The 23,350-nt window shown below is 38.8% G+C and overlaps 1 protein-coding gene across 3 annotated transcripts in view; it reads right to left on the bottom strand.

The window, feature by feature from the left end:
* LOC104589623 (myosin-9-like) overlaps window positions 1-23,350 on the bottom strand; it is a 165,229-nt gene that overhangs the window by 123,237 nt on the left and 18,642 nt on the right. The window contains exons 3-23 of one of the 3 annotated variants that reach the window (XM_019196369.2): window positions 21,579-21,722; window positions 21,346-21,491; window positions 21,106-21,262; window positions 20,956-21,014; window positions 20,301-20,460; window positions 20,039-20,188; window positions 19,792-19,928; window positions 19,552-19,698; window positions 19,343-19,444; window positions 19,163-19,220; window positions 18,979-19,080; window positions 18,102-18,139; window positions 17,777-17,903; window positions 17,525-17,695; window positions 17,248-17,379; window positions 17,032-17,141; window positions 16,882-16,942; window positions 16,475-16,652; window positions 16,028-16,233; window positions 15,820-15,939; window positions 8,426-8,524 (exon numbers count right to left, since the gene is read on the bottom strand). In XM_019196369.2, the coding sequence (XP_019051914.1) occupies window positions 8,426-8,524; window positions 15,820-15,939; window positions 16,028-16,233; window positions 16,475-16,652; window positions 16,882-16,942; window positions 17,032-17,141; window positions 17,248-17,379; window positions 17,525-17,695; window positions 17,777-17,903; window positions 18,102-18,139; window positions 18,979-19,080; window positions 19,163-19,220; window positions 19,343-19,444; window positions 19,552-19,698; window positions 19,792-19,928; window positions 20,039-20,188; window positions 20,301-20,460; window positions 20,956-21,014; window positions 21,106-21,262; window positions 21,346-21,491; window positions 21,579-21,722 (2,604 nt within the window). Of the gene's footprint in view, window positions 1-8,425; window positions 8,525-15,819; window positions 15,940-16,027; window positions 16,234-16,474; window positions 16,653-16,881; window positions 16,943-17,031; window positions 17,142-17,247; window positions 17,380-17,524; window positions 17,696-17,776; window positions 17,904-18,101; window positions 18,140-18,978; window positions 19,081-19,162; window positions 19,221-19,342; window positions 19,445-19,551; window positions 19,699-19,791; window positions 19,929-20,038; window positions 20,189-20,300; window positions 20,461-20,955; window positions 21,015-21,105; window positions 21,263-21,345; window positions 21,492-21,578; window positions 21,723-23,350 lie in introns of those variants that run through there. The other 2 variants (XM_019196370.2, XM_019196371.2) reach the window with 2 other exon arrangements.

Here is a 23,350-nt window from a genome sequence, read left to right as displayed (position 1 = left end):
GGTTAAATTATTTAAAAAAAAAAAAACCTTCAATTTGTGAAGAGCAGGCTGAAAGGGTGGTGGAGTAAAGAAGTTTCTTTTACCTCATTGCTTTGGATAAAGAAAAAGTTTGGAAAGAGCTGACCTTCCTGGATAATAAAGAAGCTGTTTTAACAGCTGTGTTTCAGCAGTTCGAACCAGTAGAGAAGAAGATGAAGAAGAAGAAGAACAGTTGAACCTGATAGCCTAACCCTATCAGTCAACCATAATGTAGATTAGTGTCTCTAATTAATTGTACAATGACTAAACTACCCTCACTTAAGTATGGGACAGGAAGTCAATATTAGACTACCACATAAGCACATAACTTAACTGAATAAAATGACTAATCTACCCTTATTCGGCTAGCTCTAACACTCCCCCTCAAGCTAGAGAATATATGTCATATAATCCCAGCTTGTTACATATATAGTTCACTCTCCCTGAGCTTAACCCTTTTGTAAACAAATCTGCCCATTGATCACCTAAGCCCATATGTTCTGTGCTTATCTCTCCAGTAAGGACCTTCTCCCTCACAAAGTGGCAATCAATCTCTATGTGCTTTGTTCTCTCATGAAAAACAGGGTTAGATGAGATGTGAAGTGCAGCTTGATTGTCACAATACAATTTCATAGGTCTGTCCATGCAAAATCCAATTTCTTGTAGGAGATTCCTCAGCCATACTAATTCACATGTAGTGTGTGCCATGGCTTTGTATTTGGCTTCAACACTACTCTTTGCCACAACGGTCTACTTCTTACTCTTCCATGTCACAAGATTTCCTCCAAGAAATGTGCATTAACCTGTAGTAGATCTTCTATCTGACACTGAGCCTGCCCAATCTGCATTTGTATACCCAATTACCTCAAGTCTTCTTCCTGGTTTGTACAACAACCCACGGCCTGGAGCTCCCTTCAAGTACCTTACAATTCTAAGAACTGCATCCCAGTGAGGTATTCGAGGGTTCTGCATAAATTGGCTCACCACATTGACTGCAAAGGAGATGTCTGGTCTTGTGATAGTCAAATAGTTCAGCTTCCCCACTAACCATCTATATCTTCTAGGATCATCAAATATTTCCCCTGTATCACTGCTCAACTTAGCATTTGGTTCCATGGGAGTTTCAGTCGGTTTTGCACCTAACAGTCCTGCTTCATCCAGCAGATCAAGAACATATTTTCTTTGACACAGGATTACACCTTATTTTGATCTAGCAACTTCTATACCCAAGAAATACTTCAACTTCCCAAAGTCTTTTGTTTGAAAATGGTTTTACAAAAATACCTTTAGTTTATCAATCCCCAATTTGTCATTGCCAGTTATGACAATATCATCCACATAGACCACTAATAAAATCTTTCCTGCTTTTGAATCATAGTTGAACACTAAGTGGTCAACCTGACATTATTTCATTCCAAAATTCTTTCACCACTTCACTAAACTTCCCAAACCAAGCACAAGGCAATTGTTTCAGCCCACAAATTGCCTTTTTAAGTTTGTATACCTTACCATCCTCCCCCCAAGCAACAAACCCAAGTGGTTGCTCCATATATACCTCCCCCATAAGGTCACCATGAAGGAAAGCATTTTTAATGTCAAGTTGAAACAAGGGCCAATCATACATAACTGCTAGGTTAATTAAGACATGAATGGAGCCAATCTTAGCCACTGGAGAGGTCTCCATATAGTCCACCCCATACAACTATGAATAACCTTTAGCAAAAAATCTGGCCTTCAAACGCTCCACACTACCATCCGGCAAGTATTTAACAGTATCCACCCATTTACAACCCACAACATGCTTACCGGGAGGAAGAGTAGTGAGCTCCCACGTTTGAGTATGTTGAAGGGCAAAGAATTCCTCCTCCATTGCTTGACGCCACCCAAGTGAGGTAAGAGCCTCCTAGACATTCTAAGGTATAGAAATAGATGACAACAGTGGAACAAACTGGCGATGTGAAGCGGAAAGGTGAGAGACTGAAACAAAATTGGAAATGGGATCGAGGGTACAACTACGTTTACCATTCCATAAAGCAATGGAAAGATCAAGTCCTAAAGGTTCTGGGACAGGAGCAACAACAAGATCCGTAGACAAGGTAGAAGCTGGAGGAGCCGGTGTCTGTCGATGAGGATACACGTGCCGAATCAGTGGTCATTCATTAGGAATCTGCACTGGAGGAGGTGAAGACTCAGCCCCAACTAGAACAACTGGAACGGGATCACGGACTGGAAGAGGAAGAGGAAGCAAAGGTGAAGATACCGATACTTCAGGTTCCGAGAAAAAGGGGACAGACTCAAAAAAGGTGACATCAGGACAAACATAAAACTTTCAAGTAATGGGATTGTAACACTTATACCCTTTCTGGGTCCAAGAGTAGCCAAGAAAGACACACTTAATAGAGCATGCATCCAACTTATCTATCCCAGGACTCAAATTGTGAACAAAGCACACACAACCAAAGACCTGAGGTGTTAATGGAAAGGGAGACAAGGTGGGGAACAAAATAGAAAAGGGAGACCGACCATGAAGGATGAATGAGGCATCCGGTTAATAAGGAAACAAGCGGTAAGCACAACATCACTCCAAAATCGTTTAGGAACACTCATATGATGAGGAGTAGACCTTACAGTTTCAAGGAGATGACGGTTCTTTTGTTCATCCACCCCATTTTGTTGAGGAATGGATGCACATGAAGTTTGATGAATGATGCCATGCTATTCTAAATACTGTTGAAAGGAAGCAAGTATTCACAACCGTTATCTGAACGAAGAACTTTGATTGGAGCACCAAATTGTGTACGAATTTCAATATGGAATTTTTGAAAAATGGAAAATAATTCGCTCCTTTCTTTCATTAAACCAATCCATGTCATCTTTGAACAATCATCAATAAAAGTGACAAAATACTTGTAACCATTATAAGACTCTATTTTAATCAGACCCCAAACATCCGAATGAACTAAAGCAAAAGGACTCAACATACGACTATCAGCTCTAGGATTGAAGGAAACCAAATGGTGTTTCCCGTACTAACACGATTCACACTGTAAAGACGACAAATGACTCAAAGACAGAACCAATATCTTGAGTGCCTTGAGAGATGGATGTCCCAGCCGACAATGCCATTGTAGAGGAGTGAGTGAAGTATGAAGTGCAACTAACGATCCACCACCATCAAGGTAATACAATCCACTGGCTTCATGCCCCCCACCAATCTTCTTCCCTGTCTTGAGATCCTGAAAAACACAAAAGGAAGGGAAAAATGTAATAGAGCAATTAAGGGTCTTAGTTAATTTACTGACTGGCATAAGATTGTATGGAAATTTAGGTACATATAGAACAGATAATAAAGGAAGAGAAAGTCGTGCCAACATTACCAACACCACATATGGGAGAAGAGGAACCATTGGCAAGGGTAACAATTTGAAATGTGAAAGTTTCAGAGAGAGAAGAGAACACACTTGGAGTCCCCATCATGTGATTAGAGGCTCTAGAGTCAATATTCCAGGGAGAGGGTTTGGATGCCAGATAAGCTATACCTGAGTGTGCAAGGGTGGTTATAGTATGTTGTGAAGTAGCTTGGAGGAACCTCTCATACTCATCGCGCAGTACACTCATCATCTCCTTCCCGGAAACAGATGTAGATGTGGAAGGTATTAGATCTATTTGTTGGTTATCACTGACATCAACCCCACCAACTATTGCATGATTAGCCCATGTAGAAGGTGAGCCATGAAGATCATAACAAAAATTCATTGAATGTTCGTCCTTGCCACAATTGGTACACTTCCTAGTAGAGTTACTTTTTCCATTACCATGGCCTCCCCCTGAGTCACGACCACCACCACGGCCAAATATGGAACCACTACGACCTCCTCGGGAAGCATGTCCTCCCCCTCTAGTACCACGTCCACCTCCTCTGGCTATCACAAATGTTGATCTGTCAGACGGTGTGGGACTCTCTATAGATCCCAAAGAAATCCTGCAAAGCCGTGCAAAAACTTCCTCAAGTGTAGGAAGAGTAGAGCCTCCCAATATTTGGGCCCTAACTGGTTCATACTCTGATTTCAACCCCACTAAGAACCTAGTGACATCCAATTGCTCCCTCTGTTGTTGCTGAACCTTAAAATCTGGAGTGAGGGGATGATAAACATTGAGTTCATTTTTGAGGTTCTTCATGCTAGCATAGTACTCTACTAGGGTTTTATTCCCTTGTTATAGATCGAAATACTCCTGATAGAACTGATATACCCTTGTAGTATTATCCTGCCCAAAATAAAGCTTCTTGGCATGCTCCCTTATGTCCTTAGTTGTATCTAAGAACATAAAGTTGGCACTTATTTTGGGTTCCATATTGTTCCATAACCATGTCATGATTTGGGCATCTTCCTGTTCCCAGTCATCAAACCCTGGAGAGTCAGCTGATGGTTTATCTTCCTTCACGTGTTTTACTTTCCTCTTTGCCTTGAGGAAAACTTCCACTGACTTGGCCCATGGCACACAATTCTCACCATTAAGTTTAATTGAAATCATTTGCACACCCAGATAGTCAGAGGGGATCATCACACTCGGTTTCTGACAGTTTTTTATCACTAGACCCTTCTCTCATTGTTGCCATTATGTCCCCTACTGCTATTTCTAATGCTGAACTCTCAGTCACCAACCAAATACTGTTGTCAAGGCAACACTACAGCAGTCTCCAAAACACTGATAACAATCTCACAACTAGTCACAATCAACAACTTGATGTAAACTAACATTTAGATTAAGAACTGGATGTTTCAAACAGATTCGGCTACCCTCAAGATTAAAACATTGATGAAAGCTACCAGGCTGAGGTATTCGGCCACTTCTTTCACCACAATTTTTTTTTCTGTTCACACCACTACTGACCAGTATTCGGCCACTTCTTTCAGCACAAGAAAAAATATTTTTTTTCTGTTCACACCACTACTGACCACCCAGAAATATTAGTCACCATGGCAGCAACACAACTCAAGCAACCCACACACAAACCCTCTTGAAACTGTTCAGTAGAGGGTAAACACCACAAACACCACAACACAACTAGGGCTGTCACACATGGTGACAGCAGTATTAGACTGATATCCTAGGGCTGCCGCACCTTCCTAACACTTGTAATAGGGATTGCGGCAGTCCTAAAAAAATAAATAAACAGGTGCCGCAGTTATCAGATTGTGTACCTCAGATTCACAGCCCAGAAAAGAAGAAAAAAAAGGAGAGAGAACTTGAAGTCGCAGGATGGAAAACTTGAAGTCGCAACCTTCATCTCCTTCGTTTATGGCTCTGATACCAAGTTTTAACAGCTATGTTTCAGCAGTTCAAACCAGTAGAGAATAAGGGAGAAAGAAGAAGAAGAAGAAGAACAGTAGAACCTGATAGCCTAACCCTATCAGTCAACCATAATGTAGATTAGTGTCTCTAATTAATTGTACAATTGCTAAACTGCCCCACTTAAGTATGGGACAGGAAGTCAATATTAGCACTGCCACATAAGCACATAACTTAACTGAATAAAATGACTAATCTACCCTTATTCGGCTAGCTCTAACAGAAGCTAATGGTCAACTAGATAGTTTAGATATGCAAAGAAGATTCAGGGTGCAGCCTAAATGGGAAGTAGTAGAGAAAAATTGTATTAGAGAGAGATCTAGAGTGTAGTGGATTAAGGAAGGAGTCAGGAATACTTGATTCTTCCATAATTGTGCCAACATGTGAAGAAGAAAAATCACATTTAGAAGCTTCTAGTGAAGGGAAAGGAAATTTCAGATCCTGCTGTAATTAAAGCTAAGATTGTCAATTATTTTAGAGACCTCTATTGCTCAGGAAGAACCTGAAAACTAGGGCTGATTCAGTGGGATGGGACGATTTTATCAGAAGAAAGTAAAATCTAATTGGAGAAGGAATTTAATATAGAAGAAATCAAAGAAGCAGTCTTCTCTATTGATGAAGATAAGGCTCCAAAGCCAGATGGGTTCACTGTAGCATTTTATCATGAATGGGACATTATCAACGATGACCTTCTAGAAGTGTTTGCAGATTTCTATAGATCAGCAAAAGTAAATAAAGGAACCAACTCAACTTATGTTAAACTCATTCCCAAGAAGGATGCCTAATTGCAGAAGTTTTGGCCAATAGACTAAAAAAAATTTTGAATGAAGTGATTGCTCCCACCCAAAGTGCGTGCATTCAAGGGAGACAAATTATGGATAGTGTTCTAATTGCAAATGAAGTTGTGGAAGACAAAAAAAAAAAGGTCTTAGTGGGGTGGTTTGTAAACTGATTTGTAGAAGGCTAATGATAAGGTGACCAGAACTGTATTTGGAGGATTTTGGAGCTTAAAGGCTTTGGTGATAACTGGATCAGATGGATGAAGGGATAATATCCAATCAGCCTGGTTCTCTATTCTTTATAATGGTTCCCGTGTAGATTATTTCAAGACTTCTAGAGGCCTAAGGCAGGGTGCCTAGTCCCCCACCCCCCCCCCTCGCACCATGGTTAGATGTTTTTATGAAAAGAGCAATATATTTGGTTCTTCTAAGAGGTTTTAGGGTTGGTCAATATCATCTCCATATTTCCCACCTTCTGTAAATTGATGACATCATCTTTTTCCTAGAAGCTAAAAAGGAGTACTTGGTTAACCTCAATAGAATCCTGAGATGCTTTAAAGCGGTGACTAGGTTAAGGACCAATGTAGCTAAGAGCAGTATTACAGGTATTAACACCCCCACCAAATGCTAATTGATCAGGAAGAAGCTTTGGGGCATAGGATTGAGACTTGACTGATTAAGCATCTAGAACTTCCACTTAGAGGAAATCCGAAGGTTGCAGGTTTTTGAGATTCAGTCATTGAGAAGTGTGAGAAGTGTTTGGAAACTTGGAAGATAAATTGTATATCCAAAGATGGAATGCTTACTCTCATTAAGGCTACCGTCTCAAACCTTCCCACCTACTATCTCTCTGTCTTTAAGATGTCCACCAAGGTGAGAAATCGAATTCAAAATCTCCAAAGAGATTTTCTTTGGGAAGGGGTGGTGAGAAAACAGATCACCTTGTAAATTGGAGGACAGTGTACAAACTTAAGAGGGAGGGGGAACTCGGGCTAGGACATATTTCAGAAAGAAATCAGACTCTTCTTGGCAAGTGGATTTAGAGAATCATGATGGAAACACAACTCTCTTTGGGCCTCTATTGTTCAAAGCAAGTACAGTAGAAGCAGTTTGGGAAAGGACAAGGCTCAGTCTTTACCAAGTTTTTCAGCCACCAACCCCTTGGAAAAGTATCATTCAGAACTGACTCCTCTCCTTTTCTTAGATTTAGACTAGGAAATGGAAACCAAGTCAAATTCCAAATTCACTCAACTTTTTTGAACTTTGTTTCTCTCGAGATAGATGGCACAAACATAATATTTTGGGAGAACGATTGGTCGGGTATTAGTAGGTTTTGTGAGCTATGTGCAAGGCTTTATAGGTTGAGTAGGAAGAATGTGTCTATTGCTGACTCCTATGAGCTGATTCAAGGAAGAGAGATTTGGTGCTCAAACTTTAGGATGCTCCTCCTGGATTGGGAGGTTGAGTGCATGGAGCTTCTAGAAAAATTAAACAAATGGTGGATATCCAAGCAGAGGGAAGTGATGTGAGATGGTGGAAAGAAAGCAGAAATGGAGCTTTCTTAGTAAAATCCTTTTATAAAAGCTTTGGAAAGAAATCAAGTGGAAAAATCGGATGTTGAAGGGGTGCAGAGGAATCCTATTCCCCTAAGAGTGGGGGCTTTTGCTTGGTTAGTGGCTTTGAATAGCATTCTCACACAGGATCATATCAAAAGTATGGAATATCAAATGGTGGGAAGTTATTATCTTTGCTAGCCGAGGAGAAGGTGATGCATCTGTTTATTGGTGCAGTTTCTTGAAGTATTTGTGGGATTACTTTTTCAGTCTCTTTAATCTTGACTTATGGAATCCAAGAAATCCAACCAAAAAAGAAAAACCTTTGGTTGTTGGCCTGCATTGAGGGGGAATAGAAAAGTTAAAATAATTTCATGTTGAAATCCATTTGCTATTTGTTGGGAAATTTGGAGGAAAGAAATAGAAAAATCTTAGAAGGCAAATCCAAATGCAAGGAGAAAATGGTTTTCCTGAGTGGAAAGAGATTTAGGGAGGGGGGTTTGATGCTACCAGAATTTGAAGGAATTCTAAAGAAGATTTTGGAAGTAATTTGTTGTTTTCTATAGAATTGGACTATGTCTAATGACTTAGTTGTATTTTTTTTTTAATTCTTTCCTTTTTTGTTGTATTGTGACTTCTCATCACCTCTTGTATGTACTGTTTCATTTTTATTAATAAAATATTTCCAAAAAAGAATACAATGTCTATATGCAACAACATTACCCTTAGACGCTTTTCCAATTCTAAACTCTTTGTGAGTTCCTCCACTCGTTTTTCAAGTTTGTCCTTTGCTTCCCTAAGTGCATCTGCATCTCTTGCAGCCTGCCAAAATAATTAGTTAATGTACATAAAGAGCTTCAAGTAACAAGAGGAAATAAGTATTTGACATGAGTTTCAAAGATTAACATAAAAACATGTAATATTCTCCATGAACAATTACCTGTAATGAAAATTATGATGCATCACGGATATGTAGTAAGTGAGTGATTGGATGTAGATCCATCTACAAATATTTTGGCTGTCACCTCATTTAGTCAAGATAAGACATGGTTCCCCCTCTACTAGCTAGACAAATTCCCAAAGTATTATCCACCTTATTGTTGCAAAAAATGTGTCTTGCTTTAAATTCTGTTGGACAATCATGTGCTTCGCAACAGAACTTTGGCATCTACTTTAAGAGCTGTGTGGTGTTCTTTTGGACAGAGCTCTGATATTCCACCTATACCTACTCTACCACTGGGAGACACAATGGGAGCTGCTTGAGTAGAGATGTAAAGCTATAGTAGGTATTTATCTTAGAGATTAGTTTTGCAAGGAATTCTGCCTTACTAGATAGATTCATCATCTATGGTTCAATTTTCTCCTATATTTTCCCACCCAAGTATTTATACCACTTCAAACCTAGCTTTTATCTCAGGTAACTAGAGTACTCTTTGGGTCAATGAATTTGGAGCATTGGATTAAATAACTAGTGTCTCTACTTTGTTTTATTTGTATAACAAGTATTAGGGTAGGGATAAACTGTCTATTGCAGAAAGGTCTCCCACTCATATTTCTAAATGTTAACATATTAGAGTTACTACTGGATTGATTTTGTCCTCTATATCACATGTTCTTATCTTGAATACTAATTTATTATCTGTTAGTAGCCTCATAAAAGGATTAAATTGTTCCATGATCAATGTGCATTTCAAGATACTCATTTCTAGGAGGATGATTTAGAGTGGCCAAGAGGTAGATGAGACTTACCTATTGAATGCTTCACCAGTTAGTTCTTTGCATTAGGATCATGCTATGTCATCAAGGTTGTTGATCAGATAATGCTCTATTATATTCAGTCAGGTCATTAAATCCTTTCTTCACTTGTAAGTATTTGTTTTCAAAGTTATTGCAATTAGTTCACACATCAAGCCTACGGATTACTTGGCTAAATATTATAAAACTTCTTATTATCAAAGTAATAACTCTACAAATGTGAGCCAGTCTTACACTTAAAATCAGGGCACATCCAACAGTATAAGTTTCAAGAGTTGTTGCCACTGCCTGTACAGACTGCTGATGTCATCCAGCAGTGGTCTGATGCTAGCAGGCCTTCCTGGGTACGACAGTCAGCAAAGAGAGACTTTCCAAGATCCTTGAGGTGCTCTGATACCAAGTAGGAAGTATAGGAGATGGAAGATGGGAGAAGGGAGAGAAGAGGATGAAGAAGAAAGAGAAGAAAAGAGGAAGAGAGAGATTTGTCAAAGAAGAGTTCTGCGTCACTGTTCACACCCTCAAAACTAAAAATTATATCATGCTAAAAAATATTACTGTAGAGAATATGGGCCGAATGGCCCATAGGTTGTTTATTCTTTCTTGTTATTTATGTTTTTCTGTAATGGGCCTTATTCTGGTCCCATCCTGTCTATATTAAGTTCTTTGTAAATTCTTGCCCAACTAAGGGCCTCCTTGTAATTATTCAAATATATCTTAATAAAATAGTGTTAGGGTGCTGAGAGAGAGTAGGTTCGAAACTCTCATTCTCAGACCCTCATTGCCGAACTCTCAAGCTCTCCTCTCTTCAGTTTTCTTCATGGTATCAGAGCATACCCGAACTTCAATATTCTAGGGCTGGAAGCTTAGGCTCGTATTGCCTAATTCTTGGAGGTCATTGGAAGTGCCCAAGACTAGAATCTCTTGGAGAAGTGGTTCGGTGGCCAGGAAGAATCAGAGAAAAAAAAAAGGAAGGGGAACAACTCGGTTCTGTTTTGAAGCTCGAACTGTAAGTTGTGCTCAGTTTTCTGGTTGTTCTGTATTACTTTCGACTGTGTTTGGACTGATGAAGTGTCCGAAAATCTCTGGTTGTTCTGTATTACTCTCGGCTGTGTTTGGACTGTTGAAGTGTTCGAAAACTCTGGTTGTTCTGTACTACCTTCGGCTGCCATTGAATCTGGTTTAACCCAGAAATTTCTGGGCTGTTTTACACTCCATCTTGGACTGTCGAAACTGCCGAAACATCCTTGTAACAAGGCTGTGGATTGTTACTTATATTTGGCTGTTTTTGGGGGCTGTACGAACTGTTCTTGAGGCCTTTTTTCTTTTTGACAGTGGGGTTGTCTCTATTGCCCACACTGTGTTTGTAAAAAGGGCTATTTCAGCAATACCAAATGGTATTTACCTTGAAGTCCATATTTGAAAAGGTACTTCGGCTGAGTGCCTAGAAGTTTCTGTTTACTTCTTGAAGGCTGAACTCAGTGTATTGCCTTCTTGTGGTCGGCTGAACTCTGTTCTTGCTTGTCATCAATCAGTATACTTGTAGAAGTCATCTGAAATCATATTTGGAGTGTTTACATGATGTACTCCTTAGAGTTTGAAAACAAAAGTTGTGCTGAATATGGACTGGTTCAGGGGACTCCAAGTGATTCCTTATTGACTGTGACCACAGTTAAACTAGATGGAACTAATTATCTGGCATGGTCACAATCAGTAAAGATTCATGTATGTAGTAGAGAAAAGTGGGGGTTCATTTCCGGGAGTAAGAAGGCTCCCCCAGAAAATGGTCCATCCTACGAGAAGTGGATGCAAGAAAATTACACTGTCATTGGGTGGCTTGTGAACTCAATGCAGCCACAAATCAGCCAACACTACCTATGGATGAACTCAGCAAAAGAAATTTGGGACAGTGTTGCAGAAACCTATTCCCAAAAACTCAATGTGGCCCGGGCATATAAATTGAGAAGTGATGTAAAAAATTTAAGGCAAGGGGAGAAACCTCTTGCTGTATATTTCTCAACCCTGAAGTCCCTATGGCAAGAGATTGATCTAATAGAAGCTGTAACTTGGGACACCACCAATGATGCAGAGACCTACAGAAAATTGGTTGAAAGAAACAGGGTATTTGAGTTCTTAACTGGACTAAACCCAGAATATGATATCACAAAACAGAATATTCTTTCCAAGGAGTGTGTCTCTTTGTCACAAGCTTATGCATTGGTGAGTAGTGAAGAGAGCAGAAGGGCTGTCCAGGTTCAAGGGGCTGATATTAATGATCACTTTGCCAATATGGGGATTAAACCTAAAGGGAATGCTGGAACTTCTGGTGGCACAGGAAAGAAAGAAGTTATATGTGAATACTGCAAGAAGCCGAAGCACACCAAAGACAAGTGCTGGAAATTACATCCTAATCTTGTTCCCATTCGGTTTCAGAAAAAACATGATAGTAAAAGATCAGGAAGTGCAAATGTAGCTGCCGGGCCAGATAGTGAAGAGATGTCTGCTTTTGCACAGTTGGCAGCCATGAGAGCAGAATATGAAAAGTTTGGAAAGATGATCAATAAGCTGAGTGATGTGACCTCTCCTTCCAACCCTTCAGAAAATTCTGCTGCTTCAGCATTTGCTCATTCAGGTATAAGGGCTTCTGCCAACCATGCTACCACTTCAGGTAATCTCAAGATCCCTTGGATTATTGACTCAGGAGCTTCTGACCATATGACCAATCTGTCTACCTTGTTTGTTTCATATGACTTGCTTCCTGGACGTGATAAAATCACTTTAGCTAATGGTTCACTTGCCCCTATCTCTGGTAAGGGAACCATCAAGGCTACGGATTCCATGTTCCTACCTTCTGCCCTCCATGTACCTAAACTAAATACAAATCTGTTGTTTGTGATTGTTTAACCAAGTCACTAAACTGTTGTGTAACCATTTTTCCTTCCTACAGTGTTTTTCAGGATCTGGAGTCTCAGAAGGTGATTGGGAGTGTCCATGAGGCAAACGGAATATACCTGCTTGATACTTCGGGACGATGCACTGATCATCTTGGGAATGTTGCTCTCGGATCTGTCTCTTCAGAGTCTGTTCGTCGGATTATGTTGTGTCATCGTCGTTTTGGTCATCTGTCTTTTTCTTCCTTGAGTCATCTTTTCCCTTAACTGTTTAAGGGAATTAGTTTGTCTAGTCTTTATTGTGAGTCTTGTGAATTGTCAAAGCATTGTAGAAACAATTATCCTTTGAGCAATAAAAGATCTTCTTTTCCTTTTAATATTGTGCACTCTGATGTGTGGGAGCCTTACCACTTACCTTCCATGGGTGGCTATAAATATTTTATCCTGTTTATTGATGATTTTTCTTGGTTCACTTGGATATTCCTGATGAAATCCCGTGATGAAGTTCCAAGACTTGTAAGACAATTCCATGAACTTGTTTTAACCCAATTTGATACCAGGATTAAAATCCTCAGATCTGACAATGCAAAAGAATACTTTGAGAAAAACCTATCCTGCTATCTCTCTGACATGGGGGCTTTTCATCAAAGCTCATGTGCTAGGACCCCATAACAGAATGGGGTTGCTGAGAGGAAAAATAGGCATATTGTTGAATTGCAAGAAGTATCTTATTTGCCTCACATGTTCCTACCAGGTTTTGGGGTGATGTTGTTCTTACTGCTACCTACCTTATAAACCGTATGCCATCCAGGGTTTTGGGGTTTAAGTCTCCCTTCAATCTTCTTCATCCGGACAAGGACCTTTTTCCTGTTCCTATTCGTGTCTTTGGCTGCACCTGTTATGTACATGTTCCAAGTGTCCAAAGGCATAAATTTGATCCCAAAGCTCAAAAGTGTATCTTCCTTGGTTATTCCCCCACACAGAAGGGTTATTGTTGTTTTGATCCAAAGTCTGGCAATCGGTATGTCTCAATGGATGTCACCTTTGATGAGCTTTCCCCCTTTTATGGTTCCTCTCCAGAAGAACATTGTCCACAGGGGGAGGATTTGTCACAGGTATTTGCTCTTCCCTCTTCCTGTCCCTATTGAGTCTCTTGATGTGTCTGCTTCTCCTTCAAATGTATCAAGGGTGGATCAGTCGTTCCATTCTCCTTGTCCCAGTACTCTACCTCCTCGTCCTATCCCCAATCCCAAGGTGTATCAAAGGCAAAGATCCAGAAATGTGCAGATTGTTTCTCCTACAACACATGAGCCTCATACACTTCCAGTCATAGAAGAGACAACAGGTACTGTTTCAGCACCTTTGGAGTCATCCTTCCCTGACCTTGATATTCCCAATGCTATTAGGAAAGGAAAACGGAAGTGCACTGCACACTGCATTTCCAAGCACCTTTCTTACAGTTTTCTTTCACCTTCATATTTTGCCTATCTCTCTTCTATTGCTTCTCATCCTATTCCCAGGTCTGTGTCAGAAGCTCTTAAGATTCCAGAATGGAGGGATGCTATGAGATTTGAAATCGATGCCCTACACAAGAATGACACATGGGAAGTGGTGGATTTGCCTGAAGGGAAGGATCCAGTCGGTTGCAAGTGGGTCTTTACTATCAAATACCGAGCTGATGGCACCATTGAAAGGTACAAGGCCAGGCTGGTTGCAAAAGGCTATACACAAACATATGGGATTAATTATTTAGAGACCTTTGCACCTGTTGCGAAGATGACATCTGTGAGGGTTCTTCTATCTTTAGTTGCTCACTTTAACTGGCCCCTTTATCAATTGGATGTGAAGAATGCATTTCTGAATGGTGAATTACATGAGGAGGTTTATATGTCTCTTCCTCCGGGGATGTATGGAACTGATATGAAAGGGAAGGTATGCAGGCTGAAGAAATCTCTTTATGGACTAAAATAGTCCCCTAGAGCATGGTTTGAGAGATTTAGAACAGCACTTGTTAACTTTGGTTATGTGCAGACACTGTCCGATCATACTCTTTTTGTGAAGAGGAGTGGACCTCTGGCAGTATACCTCATTGTGTATGTAGATGATATTGTAGTGACTGGTAATGATGTTTCAGGAATTCATGATCTAAAATCTTTTCTCCATACAGAGTTTGAAATTAAAGATTTGGGGGAATTGAGATGCTTTCTTGGCATAGAAGTGGCTCGATCCAAGGATGTGATTTTTATCTCCCAAAGGAAGTATGTTCTTGACTTGCTCTCTGAAACTGGAAAGACGGGTGCTAGACCAGTTGCTACTCCTATTGATATGAGTCATAAACTCTCAGCCTCAGAAGGGACATTGTTAGAAGACAAAGGAATCTTTCAGTGACTTCTTGGGAAACTTTTGTACCTATGCATGACTCGGCCAGATATTGCATATGCAGTCAATTGCATTAGCCAATTCATGCATGCTCCCCGAGACACTCATATGGCAGCAGCAGAGAGAATCCTATGTTATTTGAAGGGCTCCCCAGGAAAGGGTATTCTGTTTGCCAAGCATGGTCATATGAAACTTGAAGCCTACACCGATGTTGACTGGGCCGGAAACATTGATGACAGAAGATCTACTTCTGGGTATTGCAACTTGGTGGCTGGTAATGTTGTTTCTTGGAGAAGCAAGAAACAATCGGTTGTTGCTCGATCTTCTGCTGAAGCAGAATACAGGGCCATGGCACATGGAGTTTTTGAATTATTATGGCTAAAATCATTGATGGAAGAACTTGGAGTTGAATATAACAAGCCAATGATGTTGTACTGTGATAATCAGGCTGCCATCAACATTGCTCACAACCCAGTGCAACATGATTGAACCAAGCATATTGAAGTTGATTGACACATCTGAAGTGTGTCTTCCATTCATCACATCTGAAGGACAGTTGGCAAATTTTCTCACCAAAGGCACTCCCAAGGCAAAACTTCAGCATGATACCAGCAAGCTTGGCATGATTGACATCTATGCTCAGCTTGAGGGGGAGTATAGAGAAGATGGGCCTAATGGCCCATAGGTTGTTTATTCTTTCTTGTTATTTATGTTTTTCTGTAATGGGCCTTATTCTGGGCCCATCCTGTCTATATTAAGTTCTTTGTAAATTCTTGCCCAACTAAGGGCCTCCTTGTAATTATTCAAATATATCTTAATCAAAATAGTGTTAGGGTGCTGAGAGAGAGTAGGTTCGAAACTCTCATTCTCAGACCCTCATTGCCGAACTCTCAAGCTCTCCTCTCTTCAGTTTTCTTCAATTACTAGTATGCCCCTACTTGGCCGCCCAAATACAAATATATGTAATAGACAACGATACCCTTTCACATAAACATTCTCAACAAGTTTAAAGAATATGGATTGCATACTACAACTCTAATGCCATAGAATATGGTTTACATTAAAGTATATGAAACATGCATTACATGTTCTCACCATTCTGAGCTTTCTTAGTTCTCTTCTGGCAGTTCTTTCCCTCCATCGGCACTGGAAAACAATTGAAGCCCATCTGATCCTCTTGTAGCATGAAGAAGTTTTCTGACGGCGCCAATAGGTCTGATTTTTATTTTCAAGTAAAAAGATGTTATTAGCATCACAGTGAACAACAATATGGGCTTTCAAGTTATGTGTATTGAAATGCAACCTGAATAGTTATTGCAGCTTTAATTCGCTTCCTCAATTTAAATTCCTTGCGAGAAAACATTCCCCTTAAGCGTGTCTGCAAGACAAGAACTGATACACGGACATTTACGTAAGATTTCCTTGATATATGTCTTCGCATATTCTTTTGGATTTTTACAGAAGCTGCCTCCCTTCTCATTTGCTCAAAAAGCTTGCAAGCCAGTCTTCCTGCACGTCACATTGCAAGCATGTGAAAATTTAATTGAGAAATAAGAAAATTATTTGCAAATTTCATGCAGTCGATCAATGCCTAGTTTATGACACGAAATATTAATAACAGTGGACTGAGCAGATAAACCAGAACCACTTTTTGGATAAGTGAAGCAGCTGAAAAATTCAGCAAGATTTCCAAAATAATCATTGAAATGAAGTAAATGTCCTTCCAAAAACTTGTTTCAAAATAACTCACCTCTACAGAAAGACTGCAAATAGATAGCAGCCTTCTGTATTGCAATATACTGTTTCTGAGTAATATGTCTTCGTGCTTGTCGCTGAATAGTTTTGGCTGCACAACTAAGTACCTCAACTCTACGTGCATCTAACTCAGCCATCTGACCAGATCTTAGAAAGACCTTGGTTTTTCCTAACTGCATGCAAACATTTGGAGACCCTTCAAACTTTTATAAACATCATATTATCCAAAAGATGTACTATCTTGAAGTATTTGAAGAAAGAAAAAGCATACAATTGCAACTCATACAACAATTGGATTGGCTTTCCTAAAAGAATAAATGCAGTACGCATGATGCTGTATGATAATTATTGTAGGATTTAACCATTGGGGTTTTTCTTAAGCAGAAAAAACAGTCATAATACCTGAAACCCAGTAAGCCCCTGCTTTTCCAGAATCATTCTGCATGCATCCTTCTCCTCATGGCTGTTCAAGAACAAAAGTAACATGTAACAAAGTTCACAAAATCCATTGGTTGATTTTAAAAAATGAAAATCTAAAAAGTGGATACTTACTCCCTTTTCTTAACATCTGGTGCAAGAGAACCAAATCGCTGTAGAAATTCAACATATGTACGACGAGTAGGATACCCTGCACAACTGATTCTGATTGCCTCTAGAACACCCTACAAAGACAATAAAACATACACTGAGCTCATTTACAAAAAGTTACTATCTGCCTCTAAAGTCTAAACCAACTGTAGAAAACTCTTGATTTCAATTTGTACTTACACCACAACGTAACTGTTGCAGGATATTGAAATTCTCAAATATGGCAGGTTGCAAAAGGTTGTTTGGCTTTACACATCTAATATAATGAGGTTCTGTTGAATTTAGTGTATCCATCAACTGCTGTAGTTGCAACTGCATCATTCAAAAGATAATATGTTCATACAATGTTTTTCACCCTGTGCAAGGGACCGCACCTAAGTAGATACATGTTTTAATTTCTCATTAAAAATTATGCACTTTACATTAAGTTCTCCTATCAATTCAACAGAAGTGATACCTTAAAACGTGATCCAATGGATGAGAACTTGGAAGGTTTGGCTGTCTCCTCAGGAAGGTGAGGGAATAAGCCTGATACAAAAGAACATTTGGAAGCACTCAACAAGTCCTGATGCTCAGCAACCACATAGTCCTTGTTTTTGTCTAGAAATTGGTCACATTGATATAAGACCTGAGGAAACATACAAATAGGTTATCTATAAAAAAACAGAAGCTCACATCAAACACTTGAAACTCCAGAAATCAAATTCACCTCTCCTGCATAATGAGCAATTGCAAATTCTGTACGGGATAGTTTTGGCTTGATAAAACGTTTGTGAGATTTGAATGTCTGATAGAGCTTCTCTGCAAATGTTTCATGTGTTGACTTTGGAAACATGCTGAAAATAGCACAAGTTCAACATATGAGAAGATGGAAAAATCATTTATTTGACTTTACAAAAAACAACCTTAGATCCAGTAACTCCCTTCATAGTTTCATGAGACCTATTTTCTAAGGAAAAAAAAAATAATGAGAGCCAATATCAACCATCCTGAAAATGTAAAAAAAGAAAAAGAGAAAAAAGACATAATCATACCAAGCTTCATCGAGGAGAGCAATGATTCCTCCTGGTTTCTGGCAAAAGAATACATGATAAGAGGTTTGTGCAGGAAACAGCATCCAACTTTAGATGCTTGCAGCTATAATGTACAAACTAGAAAAAGAAATGAAAAAAGTATTCAAAAGTTTATTTAGGAATGAAATATATTGACACATGAATTTAGAATGACGCCATCACTGTCCATTGAAACAAAACCAGGACCCCACATTTTTATCAAAAACAGGAAATTTGTAAGGGAGTTCCAGATACTAAAATCATCATGAGCCTCCCTGTAAAGACAATATTCAGTTATAAGCATCATCATAACATTAGGCCATGGGTTGCAAACTTCACAAATCAAATCAAATTCTAGGAAATTAATCGAGCAAAAGTTTCCCAAGGCCTATTAGACCTAAGGAGCATTTCATTGGTTAAATGTTAATCTCTACAGTTTGATTTGAAGAGAAAAGAAACTCAGAAAAACAGAGCCAAATTATGAGATAACTTACAAAGAGTTATTTGTCTAAAAAATGGATGAATTTAAAAATGTTTTTAGTATACACTGAATTTGATTTTTACATTAAAATTTGATGGAATGTTAATCTCTACAGTTTGATTTGAAAAGAAAAGAAACTCAGAAAAACATTGCCAAATTATGCGATAACTTACAAAGTTAATTGCCTAAAGTTGGATGAATTTAAAAATGTTTTTAGTATACACTGAACTTGATTTTTAAATTAAAATTTGATGGAACCTAAAATAATGTGTTTTTGCCTATTGTATTAGAAAAACATATGGAGATATTTATGCACACAACATAAGCTTCATTTCTTTCCAAAGTAGAAGTAACAAAAGTGAAGACAAGAAATAGAACCTTTTCAATAAGATCCAAGACATCTTGGTTATCAACAAATTCTATGTAACTCCAATCAATTTGCTCCTTTGTGTACTCTTCCTGTTGCATCTTGAATACATGCTGAAAGACATCGTGGACACTATTACGTTAAAAGAAATACTAAATAAAAGTTGGAGTCGCTAGACATTGTCTGTTAATTTACTTGGTTGAAATGTTGTTGCAGCTTCTCATTTGTGAAATTAATACAAAACTGCTCAAAACTGCAAAACACGAAAGGTGAAAGTAACATCAAGAAAACTGAGCAAGACAATAAAGATTGCTACATGAAATATCTCCTTTATTTCATTACCATTTTTCTTTCATGTTTTAGTAGCAGGTCTACCTGTTACTCTGAAAGCTTTCAAAACCGTAGATGTCAAGCACTCCAATCAGAGATGTTGAGTGAGGATCTTGCCCAATTGAGACATTAATTTTATCCACCAACCTGGATATAGTTATGCAGCATTAGCATTATCTATGCATCTTTGTAGTTTTCGTTCACTCGAAGGCATTACAAACCATAATACACATAAGTGGTGGAAACCATCATACCAGTCAAACAAGCGGGAATATATTGTCTTTGCTAAGCCATCCCTACTGACAGCTGCACCATGTGGATCAAGACTTTTTTTAATTACATCATCTGGTGTTATCATCACACGCTTCAACAGTGCATCTTCCAAGGACTGAATATCACACCTGGCACAATGATTTCAATAACTGTTACCCTTAACCATAAAATTGGATGATGCATATCAAAATACAAAAGCAATCATGCAACACCAGTCATACATGAGAAGTTCTGCTGTCATTTGGAGATGGAACTTGGCATTATCATCTTTTAGAACTGATGAATCATTTTCCTGTGCCTTGGCAAAATCAATATTACCAAGATGAAGAATCGCAGCAACAACTCTAAAAATTGCATCCTGACAGAGGCACACACAAACAGTAGTTCAGCAAAGCAATGGCTTTTTCCAGTGTTAAGACATAAAGCAGTTGAAATTATGCAGAGAGTTCCAAAGAAAAGTTAATATACTTGTTCTTTATCACATATTCCAATGATATTCATAGCTCTCCGAGTGGCAAGATAGTCACGGGCCTCACTTACACCATCCAGTTGAAAGCAATTTGATTGGTTGAGATAGTGAAATGATTTAGGGTCTCCCAATTTATATTTCTCAGTAACCTGGTAAAGTTTGAAAGACAATCAGGATCATGTAATTAAAGTTTATGCAATCTAAATCAAGGGGACAAAATTGAAGATCAGTATAAAAGCTATAATGCCAACAAGAAGATACCTCAGATGGTGCTGCACAAAGAAGGTAAAAACAGTGGTAGTTACGCTCGGGATCAGAAATCTGGCAAACACGGGATCTCTCAAGAAGGTATGTTCTGATGGCTGCACCTGATATCCTTCCATGCTCATCAAATTGAATCTCAACAAATTTACCAAATCGGCTGAACCAGTACATTCAAGAGAATATAACAAGGGTGATAAGTAAATAAACTTCAGAAATTGTCCAGTTCTGATGTGTATAATGAATTAGAGATAGGTTAAGACATTAAAATCATGACACCATAAATAGAGAAAAAGAAAAGTCAAGAAAGAAGTGTCATTGTGAAGTTTCCTTGTTAGACCTTTAAGCCAATAATTTCACAGTCCCATTATCCTATCTGTTGACAAATGAGAAAGCATAATGTCAACATTGTTAAACTGTTCAAAAATATGATGGAACTCTTTGTAAACCTCCATGAACCCTACAAATCCTGAGAAGGTCAAAAATATAATTGGATGCATCTCTGAACATTAGTAGCTGTTTTACATCGACTCTACAAGAAAGGCAGTGTCTGAGACCTATCAATAGTCAAACTTCCACATTCAAGTTTTAAAGGCAAACAGGGCAAAGGCCACAATAACCATTATGGTTTACCTCCTTACAGTTTCTATCTTACCTGGAATTGTTATTTCTAACAGTTTTGGCATTGCCAAATGCTTCAAGAACTGGATTTGACTGCAATTACATTAGATGGTACAAAAGCTTCAGATTGATATAAAATTATAGATATCATTGTAGTCCAGAACGAGAGTATCATCCATCTTACTTCTAAAACTTGTTGTTCAACAGTCCTCCTTTCTGTGGCCACACGGCCACCCAGATAAGCAAGGTAGCGCATAAGCATTTTTGTAGTCTCAGTTTTACCAGCTCCACTTTCACCACTAACCAGAATGGAGTTACTTTTCCCCTCATTAATCATTGCCCTGTTTCCAATTAAAATAGTTCTACAAGTTACCTATATCCATTCTTGATGAATTCAACATTTTCCGTACAGTAACATATTCACCTATATGCAACATCTGCAACCGCAAAAACATGAGGGCTTAGGTCTCCAAATGGTGCTCCATTGTATCGTTCCATCACTTGAGCATCATACAGATCAGGCAACCGTTGGAATGGATTAACAGCAATAAGAATGTTTCCAGTATAAGTCTGCCATAATATAAAATATTAGGACCCATGGCAGAATGCACACTAGTTTAGAATGATAAAGGGGGGAGAGAGAGAGAGAGAGAGCACATAGATTTCATTGATCCCATATCTAGATGACAAGTTATGCAGAACTCCAGGCTCATGCAAATAGGATAATTTTGTCATATCATCAACTCCACCACCAGAACTGTCCGTATCCTTTGGAAATATTTTTGATAACTTTGTAACAACCTGTACAATATCAAAAGTTGAATAAATGGTATGATGCTGCAGCAAAGGTAACAGTCACGACAACCATGATTTAGTTTTGAAGTTGTAACAATTAACTTATAAATTCCAGGTCAGATGTCATGTTCTAATTTCTTATTTAACTGGTACTGAGTTTGACTATTGAGATATAAGAGGGAACAAGAAGACTTTAAATTAAAAGTAACAAAAAGAAGTTATTTGTTCTTCACAGAGAAGAAGAAAAAGAAAACAAAGTTCTGTGCTGATATAATATAGAAATCACACCATTCCCTGACTATACAGAAAAAAGGCATCAGATTGAGAGGTGAAAAGCAGCTGAACCTCAGAAGCCAAACAAAGACCTCTGACAAATAATGAAAAACTTCAGTGACATGAACAAACTAAAAATATAAGCACAAATATTGCCAACAAGACTTGAGTGACAATTGGAAAAGCTATTCAATGTTTTGAAATTGGCAATCACATCGTAAACCATAGAGAAGGGGCCATTACTTCGTGCAATGGTAAAATCTCAGGCTGGCAAGTGCAAAAACACAGGTTCAAGTCTGAGAGCAGCTACTTTGTGAAAAATATGCCAAAGGTTAGGAGCCTATCCAGTCTATCCTCCCATGACTCCAGATAGTTGGGACCAACATTGGGCAATGGCCTTCATCATAAATCATGGAGAATTTTATTAAAGGGAAATTTTATATAGAAAAGAAAAAGCTTACAATCTGGAGGTTACAGGGGTATATTTGTAATGCTGATAAGTTTTGGGGACTTGTATGTATTTATGGGAGGAAGAGGGACCTGTGTGAAATTCTGGTATAATTTGGCCTTTTGCTTATTTAAGCCATTGGTTTTGTGGGATTAAGGTTGAGTGAGAGTGGATATTTTGTTGTGAGTCTAAGAGGTCAGCCATGTACCTCTTATTCTTGTAGTGGATATTTTTCCCTCTCTTCCCATGGATGTAGGCTACCGAGCTGAACCACATTAAATATTAGTGTTTTCTCTATTTCTTCTTCTTATTTTCTTCTTTTGTTTTATTTTTATTTTTTGATAATTTAAGAGTCATGTTCCATTAATTCAAAGATCAGTTACATGAAAATCCCCTTAGAGAGGCGTGAGGTGCTGCCTCTCCACACAGAAAACACAAAAACTACATCAAAAAATGCATGACTGTTACAAAAGACACAAATTACAGTTGCCCCGAGAACAATGTTTCCCTGTTTGTCCCTTGTTTTGCCAAGACATCATCAGCAAATGCATTAGCTGATCTCCCAACCCATTGTACTATTACAGACATATTCCTTGTCAGCCATTTGAATTTCTTTATCTCATTCTTGTAATCCCACGTGACATTCTCCGGATTATTTAACCAGTTCACCACTGTCTTAGAGTCCCCTTCAACCAGAAGCTGCTCCAAACCCATTTCTTTTGCAAGAATCATTCCTTGTATTGCAGCTAACAGCTCTACCCTAATATAGTTACCAACACCTAAAGGACCAGAGTATAGTAAGACAGCCTCTCCAGCCTCATTCCTCAGTACACCTCCCAAACCAGAGGGACCCGGGTTGCCCTGGCTACTTCCATCAAAATTCAGCTTCAAAGAACTGTGAGGAGGGGGGACC

This window comes from Nelumbo nucifera, chromosome 3 (assembly GCF_055504915.1).
Source record: "Nelumbo nucifera cultivar China Antique chromosome 3, China Antique-T2T, whole genome shotgun sequence".
NCBI classification, from domain to species: domain Eukaryota; kingdom Viridiplantae; phylum Streptophyta; class Magnoliopsida; order Proteales; family Nelumbonaceae; genus Nelumbo; species Nelumbo nucifera.
The sequence above is the reverse complement of the archived record's forward strand: the minus strand, read 5'-3'. Positions and strand labels throughout refer to the sequence as shown.